We start from the raw sequence: 27,539 nt of genomic DNA, 5'->3' as shown, positions 1-27,539 counted from the left end.
CGATCCGGGACTTATCGTGTGGACATATTTTCAGGAAGCCTGTGAGGTCCACAAACGTTTGGATTTATTTGTACCTCCTGTAGGTCACATTTCATGAAGATAAAAATACCCTCACTGTATTACCCTCTACCACTTCTGCTGGAAAGCTGTTCCTGTTATCTAACACCCTCTTAGTAAAGTTAAATGTCCTTCCATTATATATATATATATATAATATGTATATATGTACTTTGGCTTTATTTAATATATACATATATATGAACGGAATCTCGCTGCATTAGAACACCCAGGAACCGATCACAATTTATTTGTAAAGACCGTGCTTAATCTCAGCTCCTCAAGAAGTTTCCGTCGTGGAAAAAGCCAGCGTGAGCCTCGCATATCCCGCCGGCCGCGAGCACGGAGCGTCCACTCGCTCGAGTCGCCGGGGACGGATATCCTCTCTCCAGCTATGCGGCTTCTTGCTCATGACATTTCTCGGGGGACGCAGCAGCGACAAACACTCACGTCCCCGCTGGAACAGACAGAATTTATAATTAGGAAGACGGAGACAATCCGGGATGTGAACCATGGAAACCGAGACAACAACGTCTTCAAATATCCGCAGACGGCCTGCTAGTAACCCGTTTACTGCCAGGAAAGAAGGTAACGCGGGAAGAACGTCTCAACAAACCAAAAGGCGTATTCAGAGAAAAACAGCCAACGAACACGTTAAAAAAAACGATATAATCACCTGTTCCCATCATTCACATAAATATAACAACGAACCCGCGTCCCCCAACTTACTCACAGGCGCTGTATACAGTAATATTACCCCCCAGCGCTGTATACAGTAATATAACCCCCAGCGCTGTATACAGTAATATAACCCCCCCAGTGCTGTATACAGTAATATTACCCCCCAGCGCTGTATACAGTAATATAACCCCCAGCGCTGTATACAGTAATATAACCCCCCAGCGCTGTATATACAGTAATATAACCCCCCAGCGCTGTATACAGTAGTATAACCCCCGCCAGCGCTGTATACAGTATTATAACCCCCCAGCGCTGTATACAGTAATATAACCCCCCGCCAGCGCTGTATACAGTAATATAACCCCCGCCAGCGCTGTATACAGTAATATAACCCCCCCAGTGCTGTATACAGTAATATAACCCCCCAGCGCTGTATACAGTAATATAACCCCCCAGCGCTGTATACAGTAATATAGCCCCCCAGCGCTGTATACAGTAATATAACCCCCAGCGCTGTATACAGAAATATAACCCCCAGCGCTGTATACAGTAATATAACCCCCAGCGCTGTATACAGAAATATAACCCCCAGCGCTGTATACAGTAATATAACCCCCAGCACTGTATACAGTAATATAACCCCCCAGCTCTGTATACAGAAATATAACCCCCAGCGCTGTATACAGAAATATAACCCCCCAGCTCTGTATACAGTTATATACCCCCCAGCGCTGTATACAGTAATATAACCCCCCAGCTCTGTATACAGAAATATAACCCCCAGCGCTGTATACAATAATATAACCCCCCAGCTCTGTATACAGTAATATAACCCCCCAGCGCTGTATACAGTAATATAACCCACCCAGCGCTGTATACAGTAATATAACCCCCAGCGCTGTATACAGTAATATAACCCCCAGCGCTGTATACAGTAATATAATCCCCAGCGCTGTATACAGTAATATAACCCCCCAGCTCTGTATACAGTAATATAACCCCCCAGCGCTGTATACAGTAATATAATCCCCAGCGCTGTATACAGTAATATAACCCCCCAGCTCTGTATACAGTAATATAGTAAGAGACATTCTGGGTTGGTGGAAGAACGTTAGGGCCGGAGAAGAAGCATTGAATTTGGTTATATAACAGGTAAAACCTGTAACCCTCGGGGTGAGTATCACTGACGTCATCGATCCGAGTCCTTACATGACTAATGAAACGCTTTAGCTTTCTAAATCCAGCAAAGATCCTCCTACATACTCATCCTGAATGACAGCAGACAGACCACCACATTCCCCCCCCGCGCGCCCCCCCCCCACGCACGGGCCGCCGATCGGAAAACGACTGATATCAGAGCCAAGAAGAAGATCTTTAAATATTTAAGCAATGATCCGCGCCTCCGCGATATTCCGTGACGAGTTCTCAGGTCAGCGCCGCGCTCTCTGTAACGGGACGAAAACGTACAGATTTAACCAAACGGAAGAGGACGACGTTTTTTTAAAGCCATGAATAGTTAAGAAAATACTTCCCCCTCAATTAGAAATTCTCAGTTTTTGGTCATCAAACAGACTGAATTTTGGGGTATTTTTTCCATATTTGTGACCGAAATGAGCGGATTCAAAACGTAGCAACTCCCCAAATGTATTAAACAAATGGCTGGAATTCTGGTCCTCAGATATACTTAATTGAGTCACCTGCGTTCAAGCAGGGATATCAACCATAACATACTGGGAGCAAAAACATTGTTTGAGAGTATTAGATATGATGACAGCATGGGGGGGGGGGGTAAGAAAGAGTCGGCTCAAGACTGTGTGACCCAGAGAATCTGCCCTTTCACCCCAAGGCCAGGTCATAAACCCTATGAGTTCCCAAGTACTAAGCACTAAGAAATCTCGGAGTCCCTCGTTTTTTTCCCGACATGGCGACCCAACAAGCGGATCCATCCCCAATATGTCAGTGATGTCACTTTCCTTTCTGCATGGTACATTGGCAGCTACCGTGAAGCTTTTACACATAGAAACATAGAACCTGCTGGCAGATCGGCCCCATTCGGCCCCCGTCTAGTCGCCGTTTCTCCTGCTGTAAAGACTCAAACTTTAATCAGTCGTTGGTCTCGTCTTAGATTCAGGAGCCGTATGCCGATCCCATGCATGTTTACATTCCCTCACTGTATTACCCTCTACCACTTCTGCTGGGAGGCTGCACTATTTATCTATCACCTAGTCAAAGTAAAAAGGGTACATTTAGTTAGGTAGGAATCTATAAATAAGCCAGAAACACATATTTACCAATCTACCACTATCAGAGGAATATACCCCAATGATGCCTGACCGGAGAGCCCGACCTGTGCAGCTCATGCTACGAGTTCCCTTTTTAAAAGGCCGAGCACAATGCCGATGGCATCATTCCTCTGCTTTTAAAAAGGGGGCGCTTAATATAACCAAATTCTGCTAACATGGCAGGTATGAGAAACTGCCATTCGGGATTCTAGCACATGCCGATACAGACATTGCAAATTCTTTCTCTTCCTCCCTTATCCATCGGTGGGCTAAAGGCGAGGGGGTCTGAAGTGCACAGGTTGGAGAACTGGTCATGCATATAATAAAAAATAAGTGAAATCAGGTTAAAAAGAGTTTAAATGCCGACAATTGACATTTCCAGCTTGGTATAAAAAGTGTCGCAGAATTAAACCCCTGATCTATCTTCGCTACAGACGAGATATTTTAATCATCTGGGCCGCCAACTATCAACCCGACACTCTGTTATTCACGCCTGGGCAGTTCCAGACATCTCTATACAGAACACATATTAATTTAGGTGGAAGAAAAGACCCAAGTCCACGGAGTTCAGCCGATCCTTCCTGCTTTTGATCCAAAAAAAAGCAAAAACGCCCAATTAAGCTATTTTGGCAATTTTTTCACACTTAGGAAGATTCCTTCTTGACCCCAAATAGCAATCAGATTTCTCATTGGATTGAGAAGCTCCAAGATATTAATGTTTATTCTATTATTTCTACCCCTATGTTCTGCTTTTACCCTTTTGAATGCATTCGTTGTGAACCTCCTCCCTCGGCAGTGGATTCCGTACCTTTACTGCCCTTACTGTAAAGAATCCCTTCCTTTGTCTTTTATGAAATCTCCGCTCTTCCCGTCTCTCGTTCTTTGTACATTTCCGCTAATGAACCGGTCGCTGGAGAGCTCTTTTTTTTTTTTTTAATCGACATACAAAAACTTCTACAATCTACAGCCAGGCCAATATGTATAACGATATCGCAGACCATGGTGGGCACACCGTACACCTCAGAGGGGCTTCCTCAGCCAGAGATACAGAGCGAGGATGACTGATACTCAGATACAGAAAGCCACCAACATTCCGAGAACGTAGCAACATAACGGACACCGTGTGCCATTAGTGGACACTTACAGCCCCCCGACACGTTGAGATGATATAGTCCTTCTAGAAAGACTTTATAGAAGGACGACTAAAACGGGGAACAGACTAAGAGATCTTAATATGTCCGGCTTGGGGGAGAAGAGAGAGAGGGGGATGGGGAGAGACATTTAAATACTTAAAGGGGTTAAAACAAAGTACAGGAGGGACGTTTATTTCAAAGGAGGAGAAACGTTACAACGAGAGACCAGAAGACCAGTAGACGGTCAGATGTTTGGATGGAACGGAAGGAAGTTTTACTTTGCCGAAACTGTATTTATGGGACGGCTCTGGATCCAAAGACCCAAAGAAATGATGGAATGCACTGACTCACCACGATGAACAACGGTGTGAATTTGCACCAGACTATGACATCATGGAATAACCCACGCATTCGCCATAGAGACATCACGACATCACCGCTGTTACCTGTAACATGTTGAGCAGTAGGCTGCGGAATTTGGTTCCTTCCACCATGAAGAGCGCCATTTTGTCGCAGAGTTTGGCAGCCGTGTGCGCGAAGCTCCTGTCGGTGACGGCTTTCTGATAGATCGTCTTTACTATCTCCCCCAGCATTTCCTCGGAGTTTGCCGAATTCTGCGCCTCCTCCATGAACGTGGTGAGCTTGCAGTCCACGTCGCTGCTGTTATTCCTCATGCTATTTAATATCTCAATGAGTTTGTCCATTGGTCTTTTGAGGATTGGTGGACTCGACCGCAAATTCTTCCTAGAATGAAAAGAAAGAAACGGGGGAACAATTATGGTTTTCTATGAACTCTACTGCCGAAGGGGCCAGGCCAGCTGATTCTGGGCCATAATCCGGTGTTTCCTATACGCACAGTAAATTCTCCACTCGTCGGGTCCCATGTGCCGTAAGGTCTGAGTCAACATCAAAATATCTACATAGGCTTCAAGGAGACACCAATGTCCTTCAAATGTCCCTCAACCTTACATCATCACATGGTATGAAGACAACATCTTCATGAAGTCCATCACTCAACTAATCTCATGTCTTCCCTATTTATTCCAAAGACCCAACTTGATTCAATTGTACGTCAAAGCTTCCAGAATTGTTCAATTGTGAACTCATCGGAATCAGGTTTTTTCCCCCGGATTAATTCAACCAGGAATATCTCCCTATGAAAAGGGTTTTATACGGCCGTTTTGATTTTTTTAGATTTAGTACAAAAAAATGCAAAGGAGAGACTTTTCTTTAACCTATAGAATAGTTAGCTCATTTATTTCTAACTACTGGTCAAAAGTTTGGGGTCGCCCAGCTGTTTCCATGAAAAACAAGGACATTTTTTGGCTGTAACATAATAACAAAAGGATTTCTAACGATCAATTTGCCTTTTACACTTGGATCAGTGAATGTTCATCATTCAAGGGAGGTTTAACCAACATTTGAGACTCTGGCTGGCTGAGGATCATGGAGAAATGGGGGGCTGAACACCTGTGAAGCTGCAGCTTCCCTGCCACTTTCTTAAAATAGACAAAAATATGTAGAAACTACCAGCAGAGAGGGCTTCTTCTCCTACCTTTTCCTTCAATCGTCTCCGCAGCCTGTCTTTCGAAGATTGCAGCAAATTCACTTTAGGCCTCTCCCTGTCCCTGTTCTGAAAGCCCCCTTTCTGCTTTGTTTCGGACTCCCTGCCGCCCGGCGATGTCCTTTCCGACGTGCCTGCGCTCCTGTGACTTTCTAGGGGGATGTGGACCGTGCAGACCGAGGCGTCCTCCGAGTTCAGGTTGTCGGTGTCTTTGGCATGTCTCTGAAGGTCTCTGTCATTTGGCAGGTGCTTCTGGTTGTGGTGCCATCGGCGGTTTTGGCTGTAGCCGTGGTGGCCCTGCTTGCCTGAGTGCGATGCTTGGCTTCCTTGGTATTGTTTTTGGTGCTCCCTCGCGTTGGGTTTGGCAGTGCCTTGTTGGACTTCATTTTGTTGTGGCTGTGGCTGTGGCTGCTTATTGCCCCCTTGTGATTTCTGCTGTTTCCTGCAAAACACAAAAGTCATTATCAACCTAAACTGGGAAGACTTAAAAGGAATTAAAGGATAATTCTCACACGAGGCTCCTCGCCAAGGAACCAGTTTTGGGAGCTCTCATAAAGTCCTATCCCAATGACCTACCCAAGAGAACTGGTGGGGTCAACATCTCTGCAGTCAATGGTGGAACACCAAGCTATTACTAGAATATTTAGAATCCGGGTGAATGGTTTGTACTTTAGTTTGGTGGATCCTTGACAGAGCACATATCTCGAGATGCCTTTACCGAGTGAGTAGTAGATAAGTGGAACACCAACCCAGCATAAGTGGTTGAGGTTAATACAGTGAGGGTATTAAACACGCATGGGATAGACATACGGCTCCTGAATCAAAGACGAGACCAACGACTGATTAAGGTTTGAACCTTTACAGCAGGAGAAACGGGCGACTAGACGGGGGCCGGATGGGGCTTCTGCGGGTAAAATCATAATTTCAGTCGAGCTGAGGCTGTATGACCACAAACCGTTGTAAGGTTACATTTCCTTAACCATCTGGCTTTTAACAGCTTTGGAATATTTAGAGATCACAGGGCGGGTGGAGGAGAAACCTGAGATATTATGTATAACAATGGACCACCGAGTAAACATCTCACTTCGGGAGCGTAAAGTTACATTACCAACGTGCCCTGAATACGTCGATGAAGAGTACGATTCCCATAGATAGTTTAGAAATGTAACAAGGGTGTACACTATCGTTCAAAAGTTTGGGGTCCCTTAGAAATTTCCTTGTTTTTTTGGAAAGAAAAGCAAATTTTGCCCATTAAAATAACATTAAATGGATCAGAAATCCAGAGCAGACGGGGTTAATGTTGTAAATGACTATTGCAGGAAACGGCTGATTTTTAAAAGAATCTCTTCATAGGCGCACAGAGGCCCTTTATCACTCCCATCACTCCTGTGTTCCAATGGCCCTTTATCACCCCCATCACTCCTGTGTTCCAATGGCCCTTTATCACCCCCATCACTCCTGTGTTCCAATGGCCCTTTATCACCCCCATCACTCCTGTGTTCCAATGGCCCTTTATCACTCCTGTGTTCCAATGGCCCTTTATCACTCCCATCACTCCTGTGTTCCAATGGCCCTTTATCACTCCCATCACTCCTGTGTTCCAATGGCCCTTTATCACCCCCATCACTCCTGGGTTCCAATGGCCCTTTATCACTCCCATCACTCCTGTGTTCCAACGGCCCTTTAGCACTCTCATCACTCCTGTGTTCCAATGGCCCTTTATCACTCCCATCACTCCTGTGTTCCAATGGCCATTTATCACTCCCATCACTCCTGTGTTCCAATGGCCCTTTATCACTCCTGTGTTCCAATGGCCCTTTATCACTCCCATCACTCCTGTGTTCCAATGGCCCTTTATCACCCCCATCACTCCTGTGTTCCAATGGCCCTTTATCACTCCCATCACTCCTGTGTTCCAATGGCCCTTTATCACTCCCATCACTCCTGTGTTCCAATGGCCCTTTATCACTCCCATCACTCCTGTGTTCCAATGGCCCTTTATCACTCCCATCACTCTTGTGTTCCAATGGCCCTTTATCACTCCCATCACTCCTGGGTTCCAATGGCCCTTTATCACTCCCATCACTCCTGTGTTCCAATGGCCCTTTATCACTCCCATCACTCCTGTGTTCGAATACAGAAACGGTGACTGCGCCTCTCAGAAATGCTCCTTATGGGTTAACCCCTTGATTAAAAAACAAGGGAAGAGAATAATGCAGAACATTTACACCGATACACGATAATTACATGATTCTAGAGGTCTCCAAAAGCGATGGCGCTTATGTGCCGGATCATGTTGGAGTATCTGACCTTGCTGGCTAAACCTATTGGGAGTTGTAGTGCCATAAAAGATGCGTGTGCAGCTCATGATCGGGGCGAATCTATCCTTCAGGACATTGGCAGCGCCGCCGCGTTCTCCGCTCCCACGTTCCGTCCCGTACAAACTCACTTTGTAAAAAGCGACACTTGAAACCTTATGAATTTCGTATATTTCACTGGTTCTCACTCAAATATTTTATGTGCCTCGCAAGGAAATGCCAATGTAAATGCGAGGCCGCGGAGCGCGTTCCAAACTGCACGGCTCCCCTCCGCTGCCTTTGTTCCGCCGTGATGTATAATATCGGGTCAACAAAGTGGCTTTGTGAGAAACGTATGGACTACGCCGCCTCGCTGCGGACTGGAAGCCGATACTCGCCTGCATTTACCCCGGCATGAACTCCCGAAGTCACAGCGCGACCCCTCCGCCAATACAACAGCCCAGCACGTTACGTTAAAGGGACCGGCGCAAATAAACATTGATTGTAACGTTTATTTCATTATAATTTGTTTTATATAGCGCCGTCATATTCCATAGCGCTGTACAATGGGTAAACGGGGGGCCAATCATTGGAGGGAAGCTGAAGCTTCTCCCTGCTGCCTCTGACATTAAACTGTCCCTTAAAAACCAGAAATGACAAATCCCGCCTAATAAATTAACTTTCTAGTGTTTGAAAAAATGCATTCTATCCTCTCAAAAACAATACAGAGATGTTGAAGAATCCCGAGTTTCTATGGCGACAACCTATCAGGGCTGGCTTCTGTGTCATGTGACAATTAAATGTTCCCGGCAAAATCATGAATGAAGCAAAATTCTATTTGCTCGATATGCCTTATACCCCTATATGCCACTTATCACCCCAGATATGCCTTATACCCCCGATATGCCCCCCCCCCCCCGCTTACCGATGCTATCCGAGACTTGCCCTCTGTGCTTCAGACTCCCTAGTGTCTAGCGGGGGCAGCCGGTGGACCTCTGTGTGATGCGCGCAGACAACCTCCGCTGCTACCGGGATCCTATGAATGAGCACCTGAAGGTAATGTGATGCCGGCGCTCCGTCATAGAAGCCCCAGAGGAAGTGCCGGGTAGCAGCGGAGGATGTGTATGCACACCGGCTGCCAGAGAGGAGGATCCGGATCTTAGTCTTGTAGTCAGAGCTCTATTCGATGTCTGATTAGAAGACGACCTTGAACATAAGACGAGGGGTATTTTTCAGAGTAATTATTTCAGGAGCGGGCTTTATCGGGACTGGGAACCATGGTTTTAATGCTGCATTTAGTCTCAAAAGCGTTAAATTCAGCAAAGTTTTTTTCAGCAGAGCATCTTTTGAGAAACATTAAAGCCCCGATGCTGCCCGTTTACACGAGGATCACCCGTGATGGGGTCTTTTCGGTGATTCTTTTCCGTGCATCCTAATTGTTTTTAATGTGTTAACGCATGAAGAGAAGAGAATCCCCATGGTTCGTTTACGTGATTTCTCCTAAATAAACCCGGCTCTCTCGCTGCAGCTTTTCTGGATTAAACATTGAGGGTGAAACCCGGCGCGGGTGGGGGACCCCTCGGCGGGGGCGGGGACCCCTCGGCGCGGGCGGCGACCCCTCGGCGCGGGCGGCGACCCCTCGGCGCGGGTGGGGGACCCCTCGGCGGGGGCGGGGACCCCTCGGCGCGGGCGGCGACCCCTCGGCGCGGGCGGCGACCCCTCGGCGCGGGTGGGGGACCCCTCGGCGGCGGGCGGCGACCCCTCGGCGGGGGCGGGGACCCCTCGGCGCGGAGAAGCTTACGGCCCCACTTGGACTTTGACACGAACACATTAGGCAGAGAACGAAAACACTTTCTCGTGTCAATCTTCCTTAAGTTCTCAATCGGCCCGTCTAACAGATAAATTCCATAATTCATACGGCGATGAGCGGCTCCCACAGCGGGGCCCGATGTCTAAGCCGCCCCTGCCTGTCGTTTCAATTAAAAACAAAGTTAATATTTCATTAAACGAGTCAATCATTTTAACTAAATGAGCGGAACAGACGGGACGGAGAGCAACGACTTCTACAAATCAGAAAAGATATTCTTTGGGGGAGGTTTTAGGGCTGAAAAAAATAAATACAGAAATAAAATAGACCAGAGAAGTTAAAATATATAACTTTCTCCTACAGCATAAGCCCCAGCGCTGTATACAGTAATATAACCCCCCCCAGCGCTGTATACAGTAATATAACCCCCAGCGCTGTATACAGTAATATAACCCCCCCAGCGCTGTATACAGTAATATAACCCCAGCGCTGTATACAGTAATATAACCCCCCCAGCGCTGTATACAGTAATATAACCCCCCAGCGCTGTATACAGTAATATAACCCCCCAGCGCTGTATACAGTAATATAACCCCCAGCGCTGTATACAGTAATATAACCCCCCAGCGCTGCATACAGTAATAACCCCTAGCGCTGTATACAGTAATAACCCCTAGCGCTGTATACAGTAATATAACCCCCCAGCGCTGTATACAGTAATATAACCCCCCAAGCGCTGTATACAGTAATATACCCCCAGCGCTGTATACAGTAATATAACCCCCAGCGCTGTATACAGTAATATAACCCCCCAGTGCTGTATACAGTAATATAACCCCCAGCGCTGTATACAGTAATATAACCCCCAGCACTGTATACAGTAATATAACCTCCAGCGCTGTATACAGTAATATATCCCCCAGTGCTGTATACAGCAATATAACCCCCAGCACTGTATACAGTAATATAACCCCAGCACTGTATACAGTAATATACCCCCCAGCGCTGTATACAGTAATATAACCCCCAGCGCTGTATACAGTAATATAACCCCCAGCGCTGTATACAGTAATGTGACAAAAACTTGGTTTTCTCTCATTTTGTTAAAAAATATTCCCTTTATCTGCAGCCGCCATTGTTGTCAGTCATGTGATATTTTGGGTGACTTTTCCACTGAGCTTTATGGCAAAGCTAGCTAAGTCCGTTCCTCTACAGACTTTCATTTGTAAGAGAGTTTGACTAGGCAATTAAGACTGAAGCCATTCTATTGTTTCCCGCAGGCAGTATGATAAGGAGTCGGGGTGTTTAGTAGATCGGGGATCAGATAACAGAGCGAGAATCATACAAACGGCTGATATGCGGCTGCCTGAAAACATTATATTACGGGGCAAAAACTAGAAAACAGTGCAATACATTTTTGAAGCTTATTTTAATTTGATGCTAGGAATAAAAAAAAAAAAAAAAAAAAAGGTTCCCTTTAAGAAAGAGACACCCGAGGCTATTTTCTACTTGACTCGGTTACCAAAACGAGGTCTAGGAAAGTAGGGCAGAGTGAAGGCCCGGCTGATTGCAGGGGTCTTGTGTATCGGGAATTTAGAGGTCAGCCAGCGGTATACGAGTCAGGCGATATTAAAGCGAGGCTGTAACGCATGTCATGCGCATTGCTAATGGTCACTAATGTGAAAGGGTTTATATCGCATGACATTTAGCATTGCAAATGTATTAATGCCAAAGATAAAATGTTTTCGGGTTCCGACAGAAGGATCTCCTAGACATATGTCGTTTGTAACACAAAGTAAAATATTAATGGTTCTATAAACTATATTCATGCTGAGGCCGCACGCCGAGAAGCGCATGGCGGCCCCCGCCAATATCAGCTGGACGGGCAGAGAATAACAAATACATGTCAAACCTCATTCTGTTACGTTCTCTGAATTCTTAAACATTATTAGAAGTATTAATGAAAGCCTTCATTATTAATTAACCTCAAACACAATAACGTAATATTCATCGATTAATATTCTCTATTCTCTGAACAGAATTCATCCTTAAATATTATTTGAAATATGAATTAATGCCATAAGAATTTATTCATAATACTTAATATTAAATATCTACATTTCAACCTTGTTTTTTTACGTCTTCTGAACATAATCCTATTTCAAAATATAGAGTCATAATTATTAACTTAAATACAACACCTTAATATGAATTCATTGATTAATATATATTTAAACCTTATTCTGTTATGTTCTCTAAACATTACTAGAAGCATTAAAGCCATAATTATTAACTTAAATAATTTTTTTTATTGAAAAGAAAAAAAAAAAAGATATAAGTTAAAAAAAAAAAAGTTACAATTCTGTTAAGTTCTATTTTAAATTGGGCTGCACTCAAAGTTTACCAAGTGAAAGATCCCATATAACAGACAATACATACATTGATACTGCGTATCCTCTATCAGAGCTCCCTCGCTGGTGACTGCATACTGCCACAGTGTCTGGAGGACTAAGATGGAGATACCCTACAGCAGGGGCGTCCAACCTGCGGCCCTCTGGCTGCTGCAGGACTACATCTCCCATAATGCTCTTTCAGCTAAGGGGCTGGCTGAGGAGTATGGGAGATGTAGTCCTGCAGCAACTGGAGGGCCGCAGGTTGGACGCCCCTGCCCTACAGGGAGAACCAAGATGGCGGCGTTGAGTGTCTATGAAGCCACACAACTCGCGATTGCAGCACCATGACGGTAAGATGCGATGTATGTAATATGTATAAGGTCACACATTCTACAGCTCTACCCAGCCCAGAACATACGAGAATATCGTGTATAAAACTAATCTCCAATAATACGGCCTATGCTACCCGTTCCCTGCCCACATTGATCCAGGGACTACTGGTGCCATAATCTGACGTCTGTGACTCGGGAACCAGTTTGTTGGCAGCCTCGGTACTCTAACCCATTCTCTTATACCTGGACCCCAGTCTATGGGTTCCAAACCAGTTTTCCCACCATGGAGGCATCATCGCGGCCCCATTCATGACACATAGAACCTGCCAGCAGATCGGCCCCCGTCTAGTCGCCCGTTTCTCCTGCTGCGAAGACTCAAACCTTAATCAGTCGTTGGTCTCGTCTCAGATTCAGGATCCGTATGTCTATCCCATGTGTGTTTAATACCCTCTACCACTTCTGGGAGACTGTTCCACTTATCTACCACCCCCTGAGTAAAGTAAACACTTTTCCAACAGACCAATTAACACACAAGAGACAGACACTAACAACCACCTGTCCTGATGCTACCAACGAAGCCTTACCAAGACTGCTGGAGCCAACCAATGATAATCAGCAACTTAACAGAAGAGAGAGAGAGAGCGTAATGGGGAGGAATAATCATGCAGATTCTGAAAAGGACATTAAGATACCTTTCCTCAAGGCATAGACAATTTTAATAGACATATATTGCGTACTTTTTCTGTAAAAAACCCATAATAAAGGTTTATTTAATGTACAGAACTATAATATGTGCGATCGGGTTTAACGTGTGCGGATTGAAACGCGCGGAGCGTGTTTATCAGGCTGAGCTCAGGAGAAGGAGGATGATGATGATGATGATATTTATAATTGATGATCTCATGGGACGAGATAAGCAATTCTATGAAACTGCACTTATCTCTCCGGAAGGATTTAGCCAGGGATTAAACCGCTATAGAGACAAGTTTTAATTAATAATTCCTTTGCGCCCGATGGATTTTATATCTCGCCCCCGGGGGGGGGGGGACCCGACCGATATAAACGAACAGCCGGAAACCGGCGCTTTATTCCGCGGGGAGTCTGCATTCCAATTCATTTTAGAATCTCTAAAATTAAGAAACAGAAGAGTGAAGCATTTAGAATCCGGTGATAGAGCCTGCAAAGGAAGGGTTAAAGGGGAACTACCGCCCCGCCGCTTTCACCTTTACTAAACAAATTCAGCAAAACTACCTAAAACTGTGTTTTTGTAAGCCCATCGAGGTAGTCAGTTTGGTGATATTTAGTGATCCTTATGGAAGCTGTGATCGGTGGCAGCTTGTGGCAGAACCAGCATTATCTGATCAATTTCCTATCCATCTCACTACCCCCTTTACAAGGGCTGCCTCAACCAATCAGCAACAGCGAACGGATGACTCAGTTGAGTGTGGATGGTTTGGCTACACTAATCTGCTGAAAGGGAGGTAGATACGTGGAACAGACCCCCAGCAGACGTGGTAGATGCTAATACAGCGAAGGGATATAAACATACATGGGATAGGCATATGGCTCCTGAATAGCCCCCCCCCCATATTAGCATATTAACCCCTTGTGTGTTAGATGGGGCAATGTATTGCCTGATGACACCTATGGAACTGTGAGTTAAATGTATCCGGCACCTAAATCATAAACGCAGAAGAAAAAATATATAACTCTTTAAATCACGTAGGGGAAAAAAATTGCAAGATTTCCCACGGAAACGAGTGGAATTTTACTGCCTTACATTATTGGCGTTTCCACGGCGTTTCCGGAAGGTAACAGAAATATAATTAAATTCGCGCATCAGTCGTAAAAACACTTTCCCATTAACTAATAATAACGCGCTCTCCCGAAATCTACCCCCGGACACATTCCCGTTTTCCATTTATACCCCTGGCACCGGCTCGGAAACGCTTCGTTATTAGAAAGGTATAAACAGAAATAGAGGTCTTCAAAGACAGCGGCGGCGGCAGGTTCACGGATCAGAGATTTCATCGGGGTCCGAGCTCCGTGGAATTTCGCGGGGGTCCGGACAACGGAGAATAAACTGCATCTGCTTTTATAGGAAATATCTATGGAGACCCTAAAACCCACAGATAAGGACAGGAACGGAGACACTGATGGAAGCTGGTGGGCTTCTGGGAGTCAGTTCTTAACATCATCAGGTATGGTCCTGGCTGGAGATCTGGTCATGGCATGTAAATACCCCGTTACCATCCCCCGTCGTATATTGAATACCGAAGACGGACACCAATGGCTGTGTTGGAGATGTCTGCCTGTAGCAAGTTCTCGAACGGGAATGAATTGGACATGGCGGGCATTCTACAGGAGGGTCCCATGGAAAGGAGCTGGTTGTTGGGTGGCAGATTCTTCAAGGATTTTTGGGACACATAGAAAAGCCTTCCTCACCCAGCATGCTCTTCTCCTTCTTCTACGCAACCCCAGAAGAGAAGATATTGGTGTACGATGTGACATCTTAGAATCAGGGAAATAGTCCTGGATTGTTGGTAGCCTTAGTGGTTCTACCGCAGGATCTCCTTAGGTGGTCCTCAAGATAAAGAGAGAGAGTGGGACTTTTCTAAATGGAATCCCTAGACACAAAACATTTCAGAATCACTTCTATAGAAGCTTTAAATATCGACTCCCAACATTTTTTTTGTTTTATTTTTGTTTATTTATTTTTTAACTACAAATTACAAAATTAGTTTCCAAAAACGATTTAGTTATTTTCTGTTCTTGCTCTGTTATGTGAGCCCCAATCTAATAAACGTGGCTAATCCTGGTATCCTGGTAAAACATTGAATGGCTCAGTCTTAATCACACAGTCAGACACTCTGACTAATGAATATTGAGTAACGGACTTCATTAGCTCAGTGGGGCGTTTGAGCGGGAACATAACTGACAACAACGGTGGCCTCCTATACTACTGTATACAGCTCTGGGGGTTATATTACTGTATACAGCGTGGGGGGTTATATTACTGTATACAGCGCTGGGGGTTATATTACTGTATACAGCGCTGGCGGGGGTTATATTACTGTATACAGCGCTGGGGGTTATATTACTGTATACAGTGCTGGCGGGGGTTATATTACTGTATACAGTACTTGGGGTTATATTACTGTATACAGTGCTTGGGGTTATATTACTGTATACAGCGCTGGGGGGTTATATTACTGTATACAGCGCTGGGGGTTATATTACTGTATACAGCTCTGGGGGTTATATTACTGTATACAGCGCTGGGGGTTATATTACTGTATACAGCTCTGGGGGTTATATTACTGTATACAGCACTGGGGGGTTATATTACTGTATACAGCGCTGGGGGGTTATATTACTGTATACAGCGCTGGGGGGTTATATTACTGTATACAGCGCTGGGGGTTATATTACTGTATACAGCGCTGGGGGGTTATATTACTGTATACAGCGCTGGGGGTTTATATTACTGTATACAGCTCTGGGGGGTTATATTACTGTATACAGTGCTGGGGGGTTATATTACTGTATACAGCTCTGGGGGGGTTATTGCTGTATACAGTGCTGGGTGGGGGTTATCACTGTATACAGCGCTGGGGTTGATGCTCCATGCACTTCCCCTTTAACCTCTTGATTCATGGAGCGAGGGTCATAATACCTACTTGTATCTGGAGAATATCTCATGGAAATTATTATAAGTTGTCATTATGATTTTTATTTGACTTTGTATTTGGGGAAATCATTTTGTTAGAGGCTGCGGTTAGGAGTTTGAAGATTGAGCAGAAGTCAAACACCAAACGCTCGGTGAAAACCGATATGTTTTGTCGAAGAGCGTAATGTAAGCAAGATACAGAGGAAGAGAAAACACATATGCAACCTACGGGGCGAGAGCGGAGGATAATCAGAATGCCTTGAATAAATCACAAAACACGGCAGAAGCTGGAACAAGCTGTGTATTGTCTACCCACGGGGGCCACGCCGGCAACCGGGAACATCGCGTACCGGATAACACAAACAAAAACCTAGCGGGGGATAGCAAAGTTTAGACTTCGATGCAAAGTATCCCAAATTCACACAGTACGTTCCGTGCATCCCACAGAACAGAGGATCACAAGAGCAGATAAACCACGGAACAGGGATAAACACGGAGGGGCTCGGAGCCGTGACAGCCGCCGTTTCATCACACGGGCAGATCGGTAACCAGCGGCCACCAAGAGAAACCCGAGGAAAGTAAGCGTGATGAGCCGGACCCGCTCTACCTTTCAGTTTTGACGGACCCTTTGAATGTAGGGACTATAAGAAGCTCTGCGGAAATTGTTGGGCCTAAATAAAAAAAGAACAAAAATATAAAAAAATGAAAAAGGGGACAAAGAACTTAAATGGGAAGGGATACATACGTTGCCCAAATACTTATCTATCCTACCTATCTGTGCCCACCAGGTGTTTGTGAAGGCAGAGGTACCATATTTTAATATTTCTGACACATTTATAAATTTCCACATACTTATGGCCCACCAGATTGTACGGATGTACAATCCCATTCATTTATTAAAAATAATATAAATATATATAGATAGTCGTGTGAAAAAGAAAGTACTTTGAATTCAATGGTTTTACAAATCAGGACATAATCATCTAAAAATTAGGTAAATACAACCTCAAATGAACAACACATGACATATTACACCAAAAATAAAGCCAAAATGAAGAAGCCATGTGAAAAACTAAGGACACCTTATGATTCAATAGCTTGTAGAACCACCCCTCGTTTTCTATATGTTGTAATAAGTCACCTGTTGTTTTTCATCTGAGGTTGTATTTAGCTAATTTTTAGACCTAAGGAACAGATGATTATTGTTATGTCCTGATTCAAAAACCTAGAATTCAAAGAGGGTTTTATTTTGTTTTTCATACGACTGTATATACTATATATATATATAAATATATATATAAAAAAAATCTATATATATATAAATATATATTTATTCAATTATTATTCCTATAAAAAAATGCTATATTTAATACTATATATTTTTTTTTGGGTGTACTTTTTTCATATGACTGTATACAATATATATATTTATTCAATAATTATTCCTCTCTCTATATATATATATATATATATTAATTTTTTTATTTATTTATTTTTGGGGGGAATTTATCAAACCATATTTTTTGTTTAATCTTTTTGTTTAATCCCCCCCCCATTGTTCCTCTTTCAAGTCTTGAAGAATAATTGTTCACATGCCACCAAAGTGATCACGTTCTCCTAAAAGCAAAAGCTTCCTGCTTCTATGCTGTTAGGAACACATCAGCGCGTAAATCAAAATGAATTCTCCGTGTGATGTCATGTCAAACGTAAACGCGGAACACATGTGAGCCCGGCAGGCTGGTGGCCCGTGTTAATATTTATTTACTTTTCCTCTGTTTTTTTCTGATACGAAATGGAATCGGGAAGGGGGGGGGGAACCTCGCTAAATGAAGTTGAGTTATTTTAATTAAAAAGTGGAAAGTTGAATGAGAACTTTTTGGTTTATTAGAATTTGGGTTCTCGTCATAACCGACCCCAGATGGGAACGTTCTTTCACGAAGCGAATTCCCAACGTGGTCATTCATTGAAGGCTTGCAGGAGACGTGACCATTTAATAATCCCTGTCACTTAGGCGCTGACGTCTCTAATTGTTGCATTAACGAGAAAATCCCGGAATTTCTTAATTATTGCTAAAGACGTCCGGGTTACTTGGAGGTCAAAGGTCAAAGGAACATGTGTGGAGTTGGTAAAAAGGTTAGGGACCAACAAGGTCTTCTGCTGCAGGAACCATCGATAAAAGGGGTTACCCAAATGGGCTCCTCAACTCGCATTCTCACCTACTCCGTTTGCGATGTTTACATACACACCATGGGTGGGGGAACCTTAATATTAGGAACAGGTGGCTCAAAAATATCCTTTTAACTATAGTAGAGGTGCTGTTCCACTCACTAGCAAGTTAAGCAACCAACGCCAAGGTGATCTGTCTTTTTTTTCTGTTACCTGAAGGTTTAATGACATAAGCATCAAAAAAGGTGTAATTTTCCCTAAATTTATGAATGGAATATGGTTTCTTTTGGCAGGGAGACTAGCGAGTTCACCAGAAACCCTGATATACCCAAAGTTTGCCTACTCGATCTAATTCCGGACAGAGAAGCAATGGTAGACCACTTACTACAAATCAAACCACACCGTTGCATGTTGAAGACATGAAATGAGGCTAGATGAGATTACCATAAGGCACGGCGGCCGGAGAGGATTCACTCCAGGCTTCTAAGGGAACTTGGTGAAATAATTGCCAAATCTCTGTTTTTAGGACACAATTTCCTGAGGCGTTTAGCCATGGGATTTATGGAAAGCCAGTGATATGAAACTCCCCAGGAATGATTGTTCGGGGAATCCTGCATGCGCAATGATTAGGGGGACAGGTCGGTTCATTGGCTGTCCGGTTTTGGGCATTGGTTCATGAAACAAATAGAACTTGATGGTAAATCGGATCCATTCGGCCCCATCTAGTCGGCCCGTTTCTCCCGCTGTAGAGACCATAATCAGTGCTTGGTCTCGTCTTAGACTCGAGTTAAGGGTTTGAAAAGAGCATGTGATCAGGTTAAACGAAGTTCTCTCCTTTCTCCACCAATTAACAACAACCAGCAACTTATGGCCCAAAAATCCACCAGATCGGCATTTTTTCCGAAATCCTACATTTTACGGTTCTGTACCTAAAATGTGATCCGTGTGACCCCCCCCCCCTCTCCATTCAGTTATCTCTCCTTTGTCAAGTTGCTGACTGTGGTTGATGTGTTAGTGAAGCCCTTGTAAGTGTTGGGGAGGAGAAGGAGGAGAGCAACTCTATTAGATAAAGATTCCAGACAGGTCCTCTTCTCCGTGGGGCGAACTTCAAAACAAAATATTTTGGTATCTCACACAGACCCCCAAAAAATAAAAAAAACAGTATAAAAAAAAATAACATTTTTAAAAAAAACATGAAAATATACTTTCCTTTAAGTGGCCAATTAAATCTAGCTGGCAGTGAATGGGTTACAAACGGACTTTAAACTGCTTAACTATTATGTGTCCCCCCCAAAGTTTGCTTCTAAGGTGTTGATCCAGACGGGGATATTTTGATCTTCTTGGTAATGCGGTTACAGGTCGGTGTATTTCTCGATTAATACCCTTCAGCTCTGCATCGCGTGTGGATCTGCACTTGGCGGAGTGTTATAAATATTATTCATAAAGCCTGGAATATGATTTAACCTGACCCCATATCAGAAGAGAGAATTATTCCGGGGAAAAAAAACAGGTATTTAAATAAATAATAAAAAAACAAAAAACATTTGCATGCAGTTACTTGTAGCAAGGGCAATTAGGCAGCATTTACACCATCACTGGATCCTTGTTTTTGCTACTGCCAGGATTTTGTAGTATTAATGGGCCATCTGAACATGTTTGGGAGGAGGGGGGTGTTGTAGACCTTGTGTAAAAATGGAGCTAAAAGTTGCGTAGGGTCATGGATACCCCAAAACAGCCTTTTAGTGTGGGGGGGGGTTGGGAGGGAAGTAGGTGCGGATGGTCCATGCCGGGGCCACAGGTCACAGACGTCTCTCCGCACAGGGATTATTTACTTTGCTGGATGTATGATGGATAAATCCGATGGAGAACGGAGCGCTGAACATACGGCGTTTAGTAAAACAATAGTTATTACAGATAGGAAGTCGCGTCTGCAGGGATACCTTTTTTTCCCCACGTTTTTATGGATTTGCCGTTTCCATCGGGCATTTTTATTCTATGGATTCGTCTGCATCCTTCTTCCCCGTATAGAACGCATTTCCTTAAAGAAATTGGGGAGAATAAACACACCCTTCTGTGTTTATCAATTCCAGAACATTTTAGGAAAAAACCTATTCAATGCTGGAGAGGCAAAAACACATTGTTACGGAGAAGAAGAATGTCCCGTGTCTGTCGGATCCCCCTATAAGTCAATTTCCTGGAATTTTCCCCCCGTATACGGCAGGCGGAGACGTGATCAGACGGCTGCCGCGTTCTTCCCGCCACGTCGGGGGGCCGGGGTGAGGAGAAGATTGTTTATTACAGTCTACGGAGGCTCCGGTGGAGCGGACACCTTTATTCACTAAGTACCCTTTAACACGCATGTTACGTGCGAAGCTCGCAATTCTACCCCTGCAGTCTTTTAAAGGCTCCGTTCCACCTTTTAACGGCATTTTTATGCATTCGAAACAGAACTCCTGGTACTGCCGAACACCCAGAACTTTCTCTATAACAACTCTATAATAATAATTTTATTATATTAAAATTTGCCTTATTCATAATTTTGGCCAGGAACACCAACAGTTGGCACTGATAGGCCGTTGCCGTAGAAGCTGAAAATGCTTTTATTGTGATTAACCTCCAAGGTGGGGGGGGGGGATCTCCCTTGAACGCGGTCCATTTAAATTGCTATACTGGGCTCTTGTAGTTCTAAGGCAGAGGCCAGCATATATATAACGCCGTATCTCCTGGAAGACCCCCTTGGCATGAAATATAGTATATATCTGTTATCACAGTCCATTAGTAAGGCGAGATGCATGGCTTCAGTAGGACAGTTACCGACCGCGTACCGAAGTACACTTCCTGTTCCAGTAGAGGCAGCTGGGGGAGGAGCTTTACAAAACAGAAATCTCATTTTCCAGCACCAATAGCTAAGGAATGCCTGCACCGACTCACATGTCATAAAAAACACGAGTCCGTGCTAAACGTAAAGTCCGGAAGCAACTTTCCCTGCTTTAAATGCCGTAAAGAAATGATAAAACATCGGCGCTCCTTTTGCCTTTATATTTATATAATGCATTAAAACATGGCGGCTTATCAGACATAATAACGGGAAGATCTGCATTGCAATTCAGTTACACGGGCCTAGCGTGTTCCACAACACATCGCGAGGAGGAAATGAAAAACAGACCGTTTTCCATCGCTCTAAGTATATAATTCCTTAAAATCTTTGCACGATGCCGCACGGAAAGGGGGGAGCACGGAAAGGGGGGAGCACGGAAAGGGGGGAGCACGGCGATTCAAATGACTGCTATAGACTACTACGCGGAATCATGTCCTGTGTTTTATAATAAAAAAATCATAAAAGGACGTCAACGTTAATAGAATATCTTTAGAGCGCTGGCTTAAGGGGGAGCTCCCCAAATCTCGTCCCCGGTATGTATGTTTGACGCCATACATTGCACGCTGCGTTACGTGTCACACGCTTGGGGCTATGTTCTAATCACCTGGGGTAGTTTGTCATTGGGTGTGATTTTAAATTATTTTTACTGACTGGAGCTATATATATAAATAAATATAATAAAATAAAAAAAAATAAAAAAAACAGAAATAGGCGTTAGTACACTAAACATTTAACATATGGTAAAATACAAAAGAAAAAAAAAACCCAACTCTAGTCACTAGGATGTAATTAAAAAAAAATAGTCATAAGCCATTTTTAAAAAAAAAAATCTTGCTCAATATACTCCCCCAAATAAAAAAAATAAAAAAATCATTAAAAAAAAGGAAAAAAAAAAAAAAAAAGACCCTTCATCGCCTATTGTCATCAGAAAGTGAAGAGGATTAAGGATCTAGATCTTACAACATCCACCCCTCCCCAGGCTGGCTTACTGTAATGGGATTTGCGTTCCTACGGTAGCCATTGCCCCCGACTGGGAATAAAATGAAAGAAAAAGAAGCCGCACATTCCACGCTGACGGCCCCGACTGCATAAACCTGGTTTCTATCAACCTCACGCGTCCGCCTTGACATTTCTGTTCCGGGTCCAAATCATGTGTGCGAAAGAATGCCTTTAAATGAATTGCCTTTAATCATGAAAAGGAATAAAGCAAGTTATGGGCATGCGTTTGACATATAAAGAAAGTCCTCCCGTCTTCTGGTGGGAAGGGCGCGGATCTGGGGGTAATGGGTAACATATGGGACGCTTGTCCTCGCATTGCTTTTTTGGAGACAGATCGGTGACAGTTGACGTTGTTGATACAAAGCAATGCTGGGGCAAAGTTCGAAAAAGTTTAATATGTGTAATTATTCATTTTTACTACATAAAAACCCCATCAAGAACACATTTTTTTCCCCTTAGAATACCAAAATTTGAATAAAGAGCCTCCGAATACGATCAGTAATCCCAGGCTGCTGCGGAAGCTAGTTGGGCAGCGGTGGGGATAACGAGTACGGCGATTAAAACAGTTTTAGGAGCCAATATCTGCCTACTGTGCATATCCGACGATCAGTCCCCTTATTATAACATGGACTAGGAGAGAAGCCGCCATCACACCTGCACGCGCGACCCCTTTTCCATTCTACGTTGTCTTGCTTTGGTCCATTGCGTGGAGTCCATCCACCCCCTGCAGACCCCTAGACTCCCGATGCCACCTTCCAAACACTGCAGTTTCTGGAGCGTTCAGTAACAAAAATCATCATCATTATCATCTCTCAATTATTCTATTTTATTTCTAGAGCACCAGACGTACAACCCAGCTCGTGAAAAATAAAACTCCTTGAGTTCGAGAACCTCCCGCCTAAATGTCCCCTTTGGAACCCTCAAATAGTTGTTGCTATGACAGAAAACACGGAATTCTGCCGGGTTCCAAATGCCGATTCTGGCATTTTGAGCCCGAAAAATATTTCAGTTTTGGAGCCGCTGGTTATATGATGTGGAAGTCCAGAAGGCAGCGACGCGTCTCCAGTGTCCTTAATAGAAGGTATTTTAAGGGAGGCGCCGACCCCAAGAGCTGACAGACAGTCCTGGCAATAATGGCATTAAAAGAAAAAAATCCCAAAACCAGCGGTTCTGCCTCTTACCTGCGATCGTTTCGCTTCCGCCTGAATAACTTTTTGGTGTGTGCGATCTCCGCCTCGTGAGGAGCTTGGTGAAAGCCCTACAGGAGAAAGGAGGACGGAAAAATTATTTAGACCATTTAATCCGTTAGATCGGAGGAAAGTGAAGTTATGGGGGAAAAAATACAGTAAGAATTAACGGGAAAAGCAGTTTATTATCATATGAATTTAAAAGAATAATTTATATGAAATAAAAAGAAAATGTAAGAATGACAGGATTATGCAAAAGAATTCTAGTTCCTGGACAAGTAAAAAATACAAAAAAAATAAAATAAATAAACATTCTACTTACTATTTGAAAAGTGCTATGATTTTTCTTGTGTGAAAATGTTAAGTTTTTTTCCTAAATTGGGCGCACTTCTGTAGCAAAAAGCTACTGTAATATTGCACGGTAGTTTTAAAAAACACGACATTTTACATTATATTTTATTTGACACTATTATATTCTGCATGGCAAGATCCCGAGAGCGCTAGTTTCGATAAAAAAATAAATTGTATATTTTCTTTAAGACTCTCGGAAAATTTGGAGATTCCGTACAAACCAATTTTATGTGGAAGAATTACGCAAAATGTTACAATATTGTTCCAAACTAATCCATGAATACTGCGTGATGTCTAAACGATCGTCCCTCACAGGCATCATCACAGCTACGGTTGAGATTTAGTCGTTTTGGGAGTACATTTTTAGCTCGATTTTGACGTAAAGATTCCTTTACACGCCCTTAAAGCTCGAGTATCAGAAACAATTTTGCCCCGTAATATAATGTTTTCTGGCAGCCGCATATCAGCCGTTTGTATGATTCTCGCTCTGTTATCTGATCCCCGATCTACTAAACACCCCGACTCCTTATCATACTGCCTGTGGGGAGCAATAGAATGGCTCAGTCTTAATCACACAGCCAGATACTTTGACTAATGGAAGTCAAAATATCACATGACTGGGTGATATGACTGTATACAGCGCTGGGGGTTATATTACTGTATACAGCGCGGGGGGGTTATATTACTGTATACAGCGCGGGGGGTTATATTACTGTATACAGCGCGGGGGGGTTATATTACTGTATACAGCGCGGGGGGGTTATATTACTGTATACAGCGCGGGGGGGTTATATTACTGTATACAGCGCTGGGGGTTATATTACTGTATACAGCGCTGGGGGTTATATTACTGTATACAGCGCGGGGGGGTTATATTACTGTATACAGCGCTGGGGGGTTATATTACTGTATACAGCGCTGGGGGGTTATATTACTGTATACAGCGCTGGGGGTTATATTACTGTATACAGCGCGGGGGGGTTATATTACTGTATACAGCGCTGGCGGGTTATATTACTGTATATAGCGCTGGCGGGTTATATTACTGTATACAGCGCTGAGGGGGTTATATTACTGTATACAGCGCTGGGGGTTATATTACTGTATACAGCGCTGGGGGGTTATATTACTGTATACAGCGCTGGCGGGGGTTATATTACTGTATACAGCGCTGGCGGGGGTTATATTACTGTATACAGCGCTGGGGGTTATTACTGTATACAGCGCTGGGGGTTATATTACTGTATACAGCGCTGGGGGTTATATTACTGTATACAGCGCTGGGGGTTATATTACTGTATACAGCGCTGGGGGTTATTACTGTATACAGCGCTGGGGGGTTATATTACTGTATACAGCGCTGGGGGTTATATTACTGTATACAGCGCGGGGGGTTATTACTGTATACAGCGCTGGGGGGTTATATTACTGTATACAGCGCTGGGGGTTATATTACTGTATACAGCGCTGGGGGTTATATTACTGTATACAGCGCTGGGGGTTATATTACTGTATACAGCGCTGGGGGTTATATTACTGTATACAGCGCTGGGGGTTATATTACTGTATACAGCGCGGGGGGTTATATTACTGTATACAGCGCGGGGGGTTATATTACTGTATACAGCGCGGGGGGTTATATTACTGTATATAGCGCGGGGGGTTATATTACTGTATACAGCGCTGGGGCTGCCCTAAACTCTTCAGGTTTCACGATATTATTAATTCATCCCTTTTCGAGAGCTTTCTCTAACAAACGGAACAGAAAGACCTCACCGTGTGTTTCTCAAGAGTCTCAGAGTCCAATGTTTAGAAATTCACGTGTTTTATGCAAAATGGGCCATCAAAAAAAACAAAAAAAAACAGCACTTTCAACATAAAAACGTCTGCTTTTATTTACAACAAAAGCTTTGGACGCGATACAGAAACAGCTCATTAAAAAAAGCTTTGCTTGGACATGTAAAGACTGCATCCTCAAAACGCGGCTCCTCCATAAACATCCCCTCTGATAAGTATTTCCGCTGCGACTTTAAAAAATAAAAAACAATAAAAAAAAACCCCACTTCAGATGCCCCTTTCTTTCGGTGTTTCTATCTGTTTACACGCGGGGGAGTTTATGATAACAGCGGCGAAAATATTCCAAGTTAAACAGGATTGAAAGTCAACAAGGACCGACCATGCTCCTGGCTTCCCAGTAACGCGGGGGCCGCTGGGGCCCCCCCAGCGCCCCTATCAGCAAAGCAATGTTGGTTTTAGTCAACAGAGCGTAAAAACTGCAGAGATTTCTTTTGTTGCTAAAAACAAAGATATTATTTTGTTTCCAAATGTTTACACAATAAAAAAATAAAAAAAATTCACATAAAACGAGTAAGAAAAAATAAAAACAAGCTGAAATCACAAGTTTTTACTTAAACCAAGGACTTGTCCGTTCTATTTTACTAATTTATATTTTGACTAAACCCATTTAGTATGAAACTATTTTCACATTTAATTTGTTAAATATATATATATAGATAACATTTACATATAAATAATATATCTACACATATGAAATATATACACATTATATATACATACTGTTTATTACATTTGTTAAATAAGAAAAATATACAATTCTGCGCAGAATTTTGCAAAAAATAAAGAAAATGCCTTTCTTTAAACGGAGAAGGATCTGGATTCAATGCTGGAGATAATTCTATCACAATCGCTTTAAATTTATGTGATGTCGCTTTTGTAGGCGATTTGGGGGATTCTACAGAACGCCCCCGTATTTATTTTTGCCTTCCTCCTCCACCACCTCCTCTGCAGGCGATGTGTTGGGCGGAAGGCACCTCTCCTGCACATGATGTACTTCCCTCCGGTCAGCTGCAGAGCTGGTCTGGCGAGAGCCGCCATTAAGACGCGCGTCGGCAGAAAACGCTGCCATTGTTTTCAATGAGAGCACTTTCCTGCCGCTGATGATCTGCTTCAAGCAGCCAATCAGGGCCAAGAATAGTTGGGTTGCCGAGGAGAAGAGCAGTGCAGCCTCTAACTCAGGTGAGTTAGAATGCTTATAGAATTACTCTCACAGGGTCAGGGTTACTCACGGAGTACTTTAATACGCGTTCCCCTGTAGAGGGGGCATCAGAGACATTAAACGGCTCTTTTAACCCCTTAAGGACAATGGGCGGTCGGTAAACCCATTAAAAACAATGCATTTTGAGCCCGTACATGTACGGTCTTTGTCATTAAGGGGTTAATGTAAATATTGCTATTAAATGACTTGCGACAGATTAATCTCCGGCACTGAATACAGTCAAACGTGCGTATACCTTCTCTATATTTAAGGGTTAAAAGGGATTATTTTCACTAAAAAATAAAAATCTATAATAAATTGCATTCATTTGAATTTATGAAACGCAGGAGATTAATTGTAAATAAACGTTCATCACAACAGCTCAGCATTTTTTTTAAATTATATTATTATTTATGGTTATTATTCTATATTATTATTCTCTAAAGTTTGTTTTATTCTTCAGATCGATACCGTTTGACAGACCTGGAAGTAAAGCGGGTAGTTAACGAGAAACGCCCATCGGTTTTACTAGAAATACTTAATTTGAAAATAATAAAAAAATCCATCAAGTTCGAGCCAGACATTTTTTCCGCATCTGACGATGACAAGAAGTGTTAAATATAGTCGGGCCCAACGCACGGCGGTCTAATCTGTAATCAGTGGCCAGCGATTTGCGTTTTTATTTTT

At 43.4% G+C, this 27,539-nt stretch overlaps 1 protein-coding gene across 1 annotated transcript in view; it reads right to left on the bottom strand.

Annotated features, from left to right (window-relative positions):
- LOC149280900 (CBP80/20-dependent translation initiation factor-like) overlaps positions 1-27,539 on the bottom strand; it is a 65,022-nt gene that overhangs the window by 15,951 nt on the left and 21,532 nt on the right. The window contains 4 exon segments of the mRNA XM_089499979.1: positions 4,600-4,858; positions 4,860-4,897; positions 5,709-6,159; positions 23,441-23,517. Coding sequence (XP_089356105.1) covers positions 4,600-4,858; positions 4,860-4,897; positions 5,709-6,159; positions 23,441-23,517 — 825 coding nt within the window.

Source organism: Sceloporus occidentalis, unplaced genomic scaffold (genome assembly GCF_023333645.1).
Source record: "Sceloporus occidentalis isolate IW3139 unplaced genomic scaffold, rSceOcc1.0.p SCAF_144, whole genome shotgun sequence".
In the NCBI taxonomy this organism is placed as follows: domain Eukaryota; kingdom Metazoa; phylum Chordata; class Lepidosauria; order Squamata; family Phrynosomatidae; genus Sceloporus; species Sceloporus occidentalis.
Note: the sequence above shows the minus strand (reverse complement) of the source record. Positions and strands in the feature narration are given on the sequence as shown.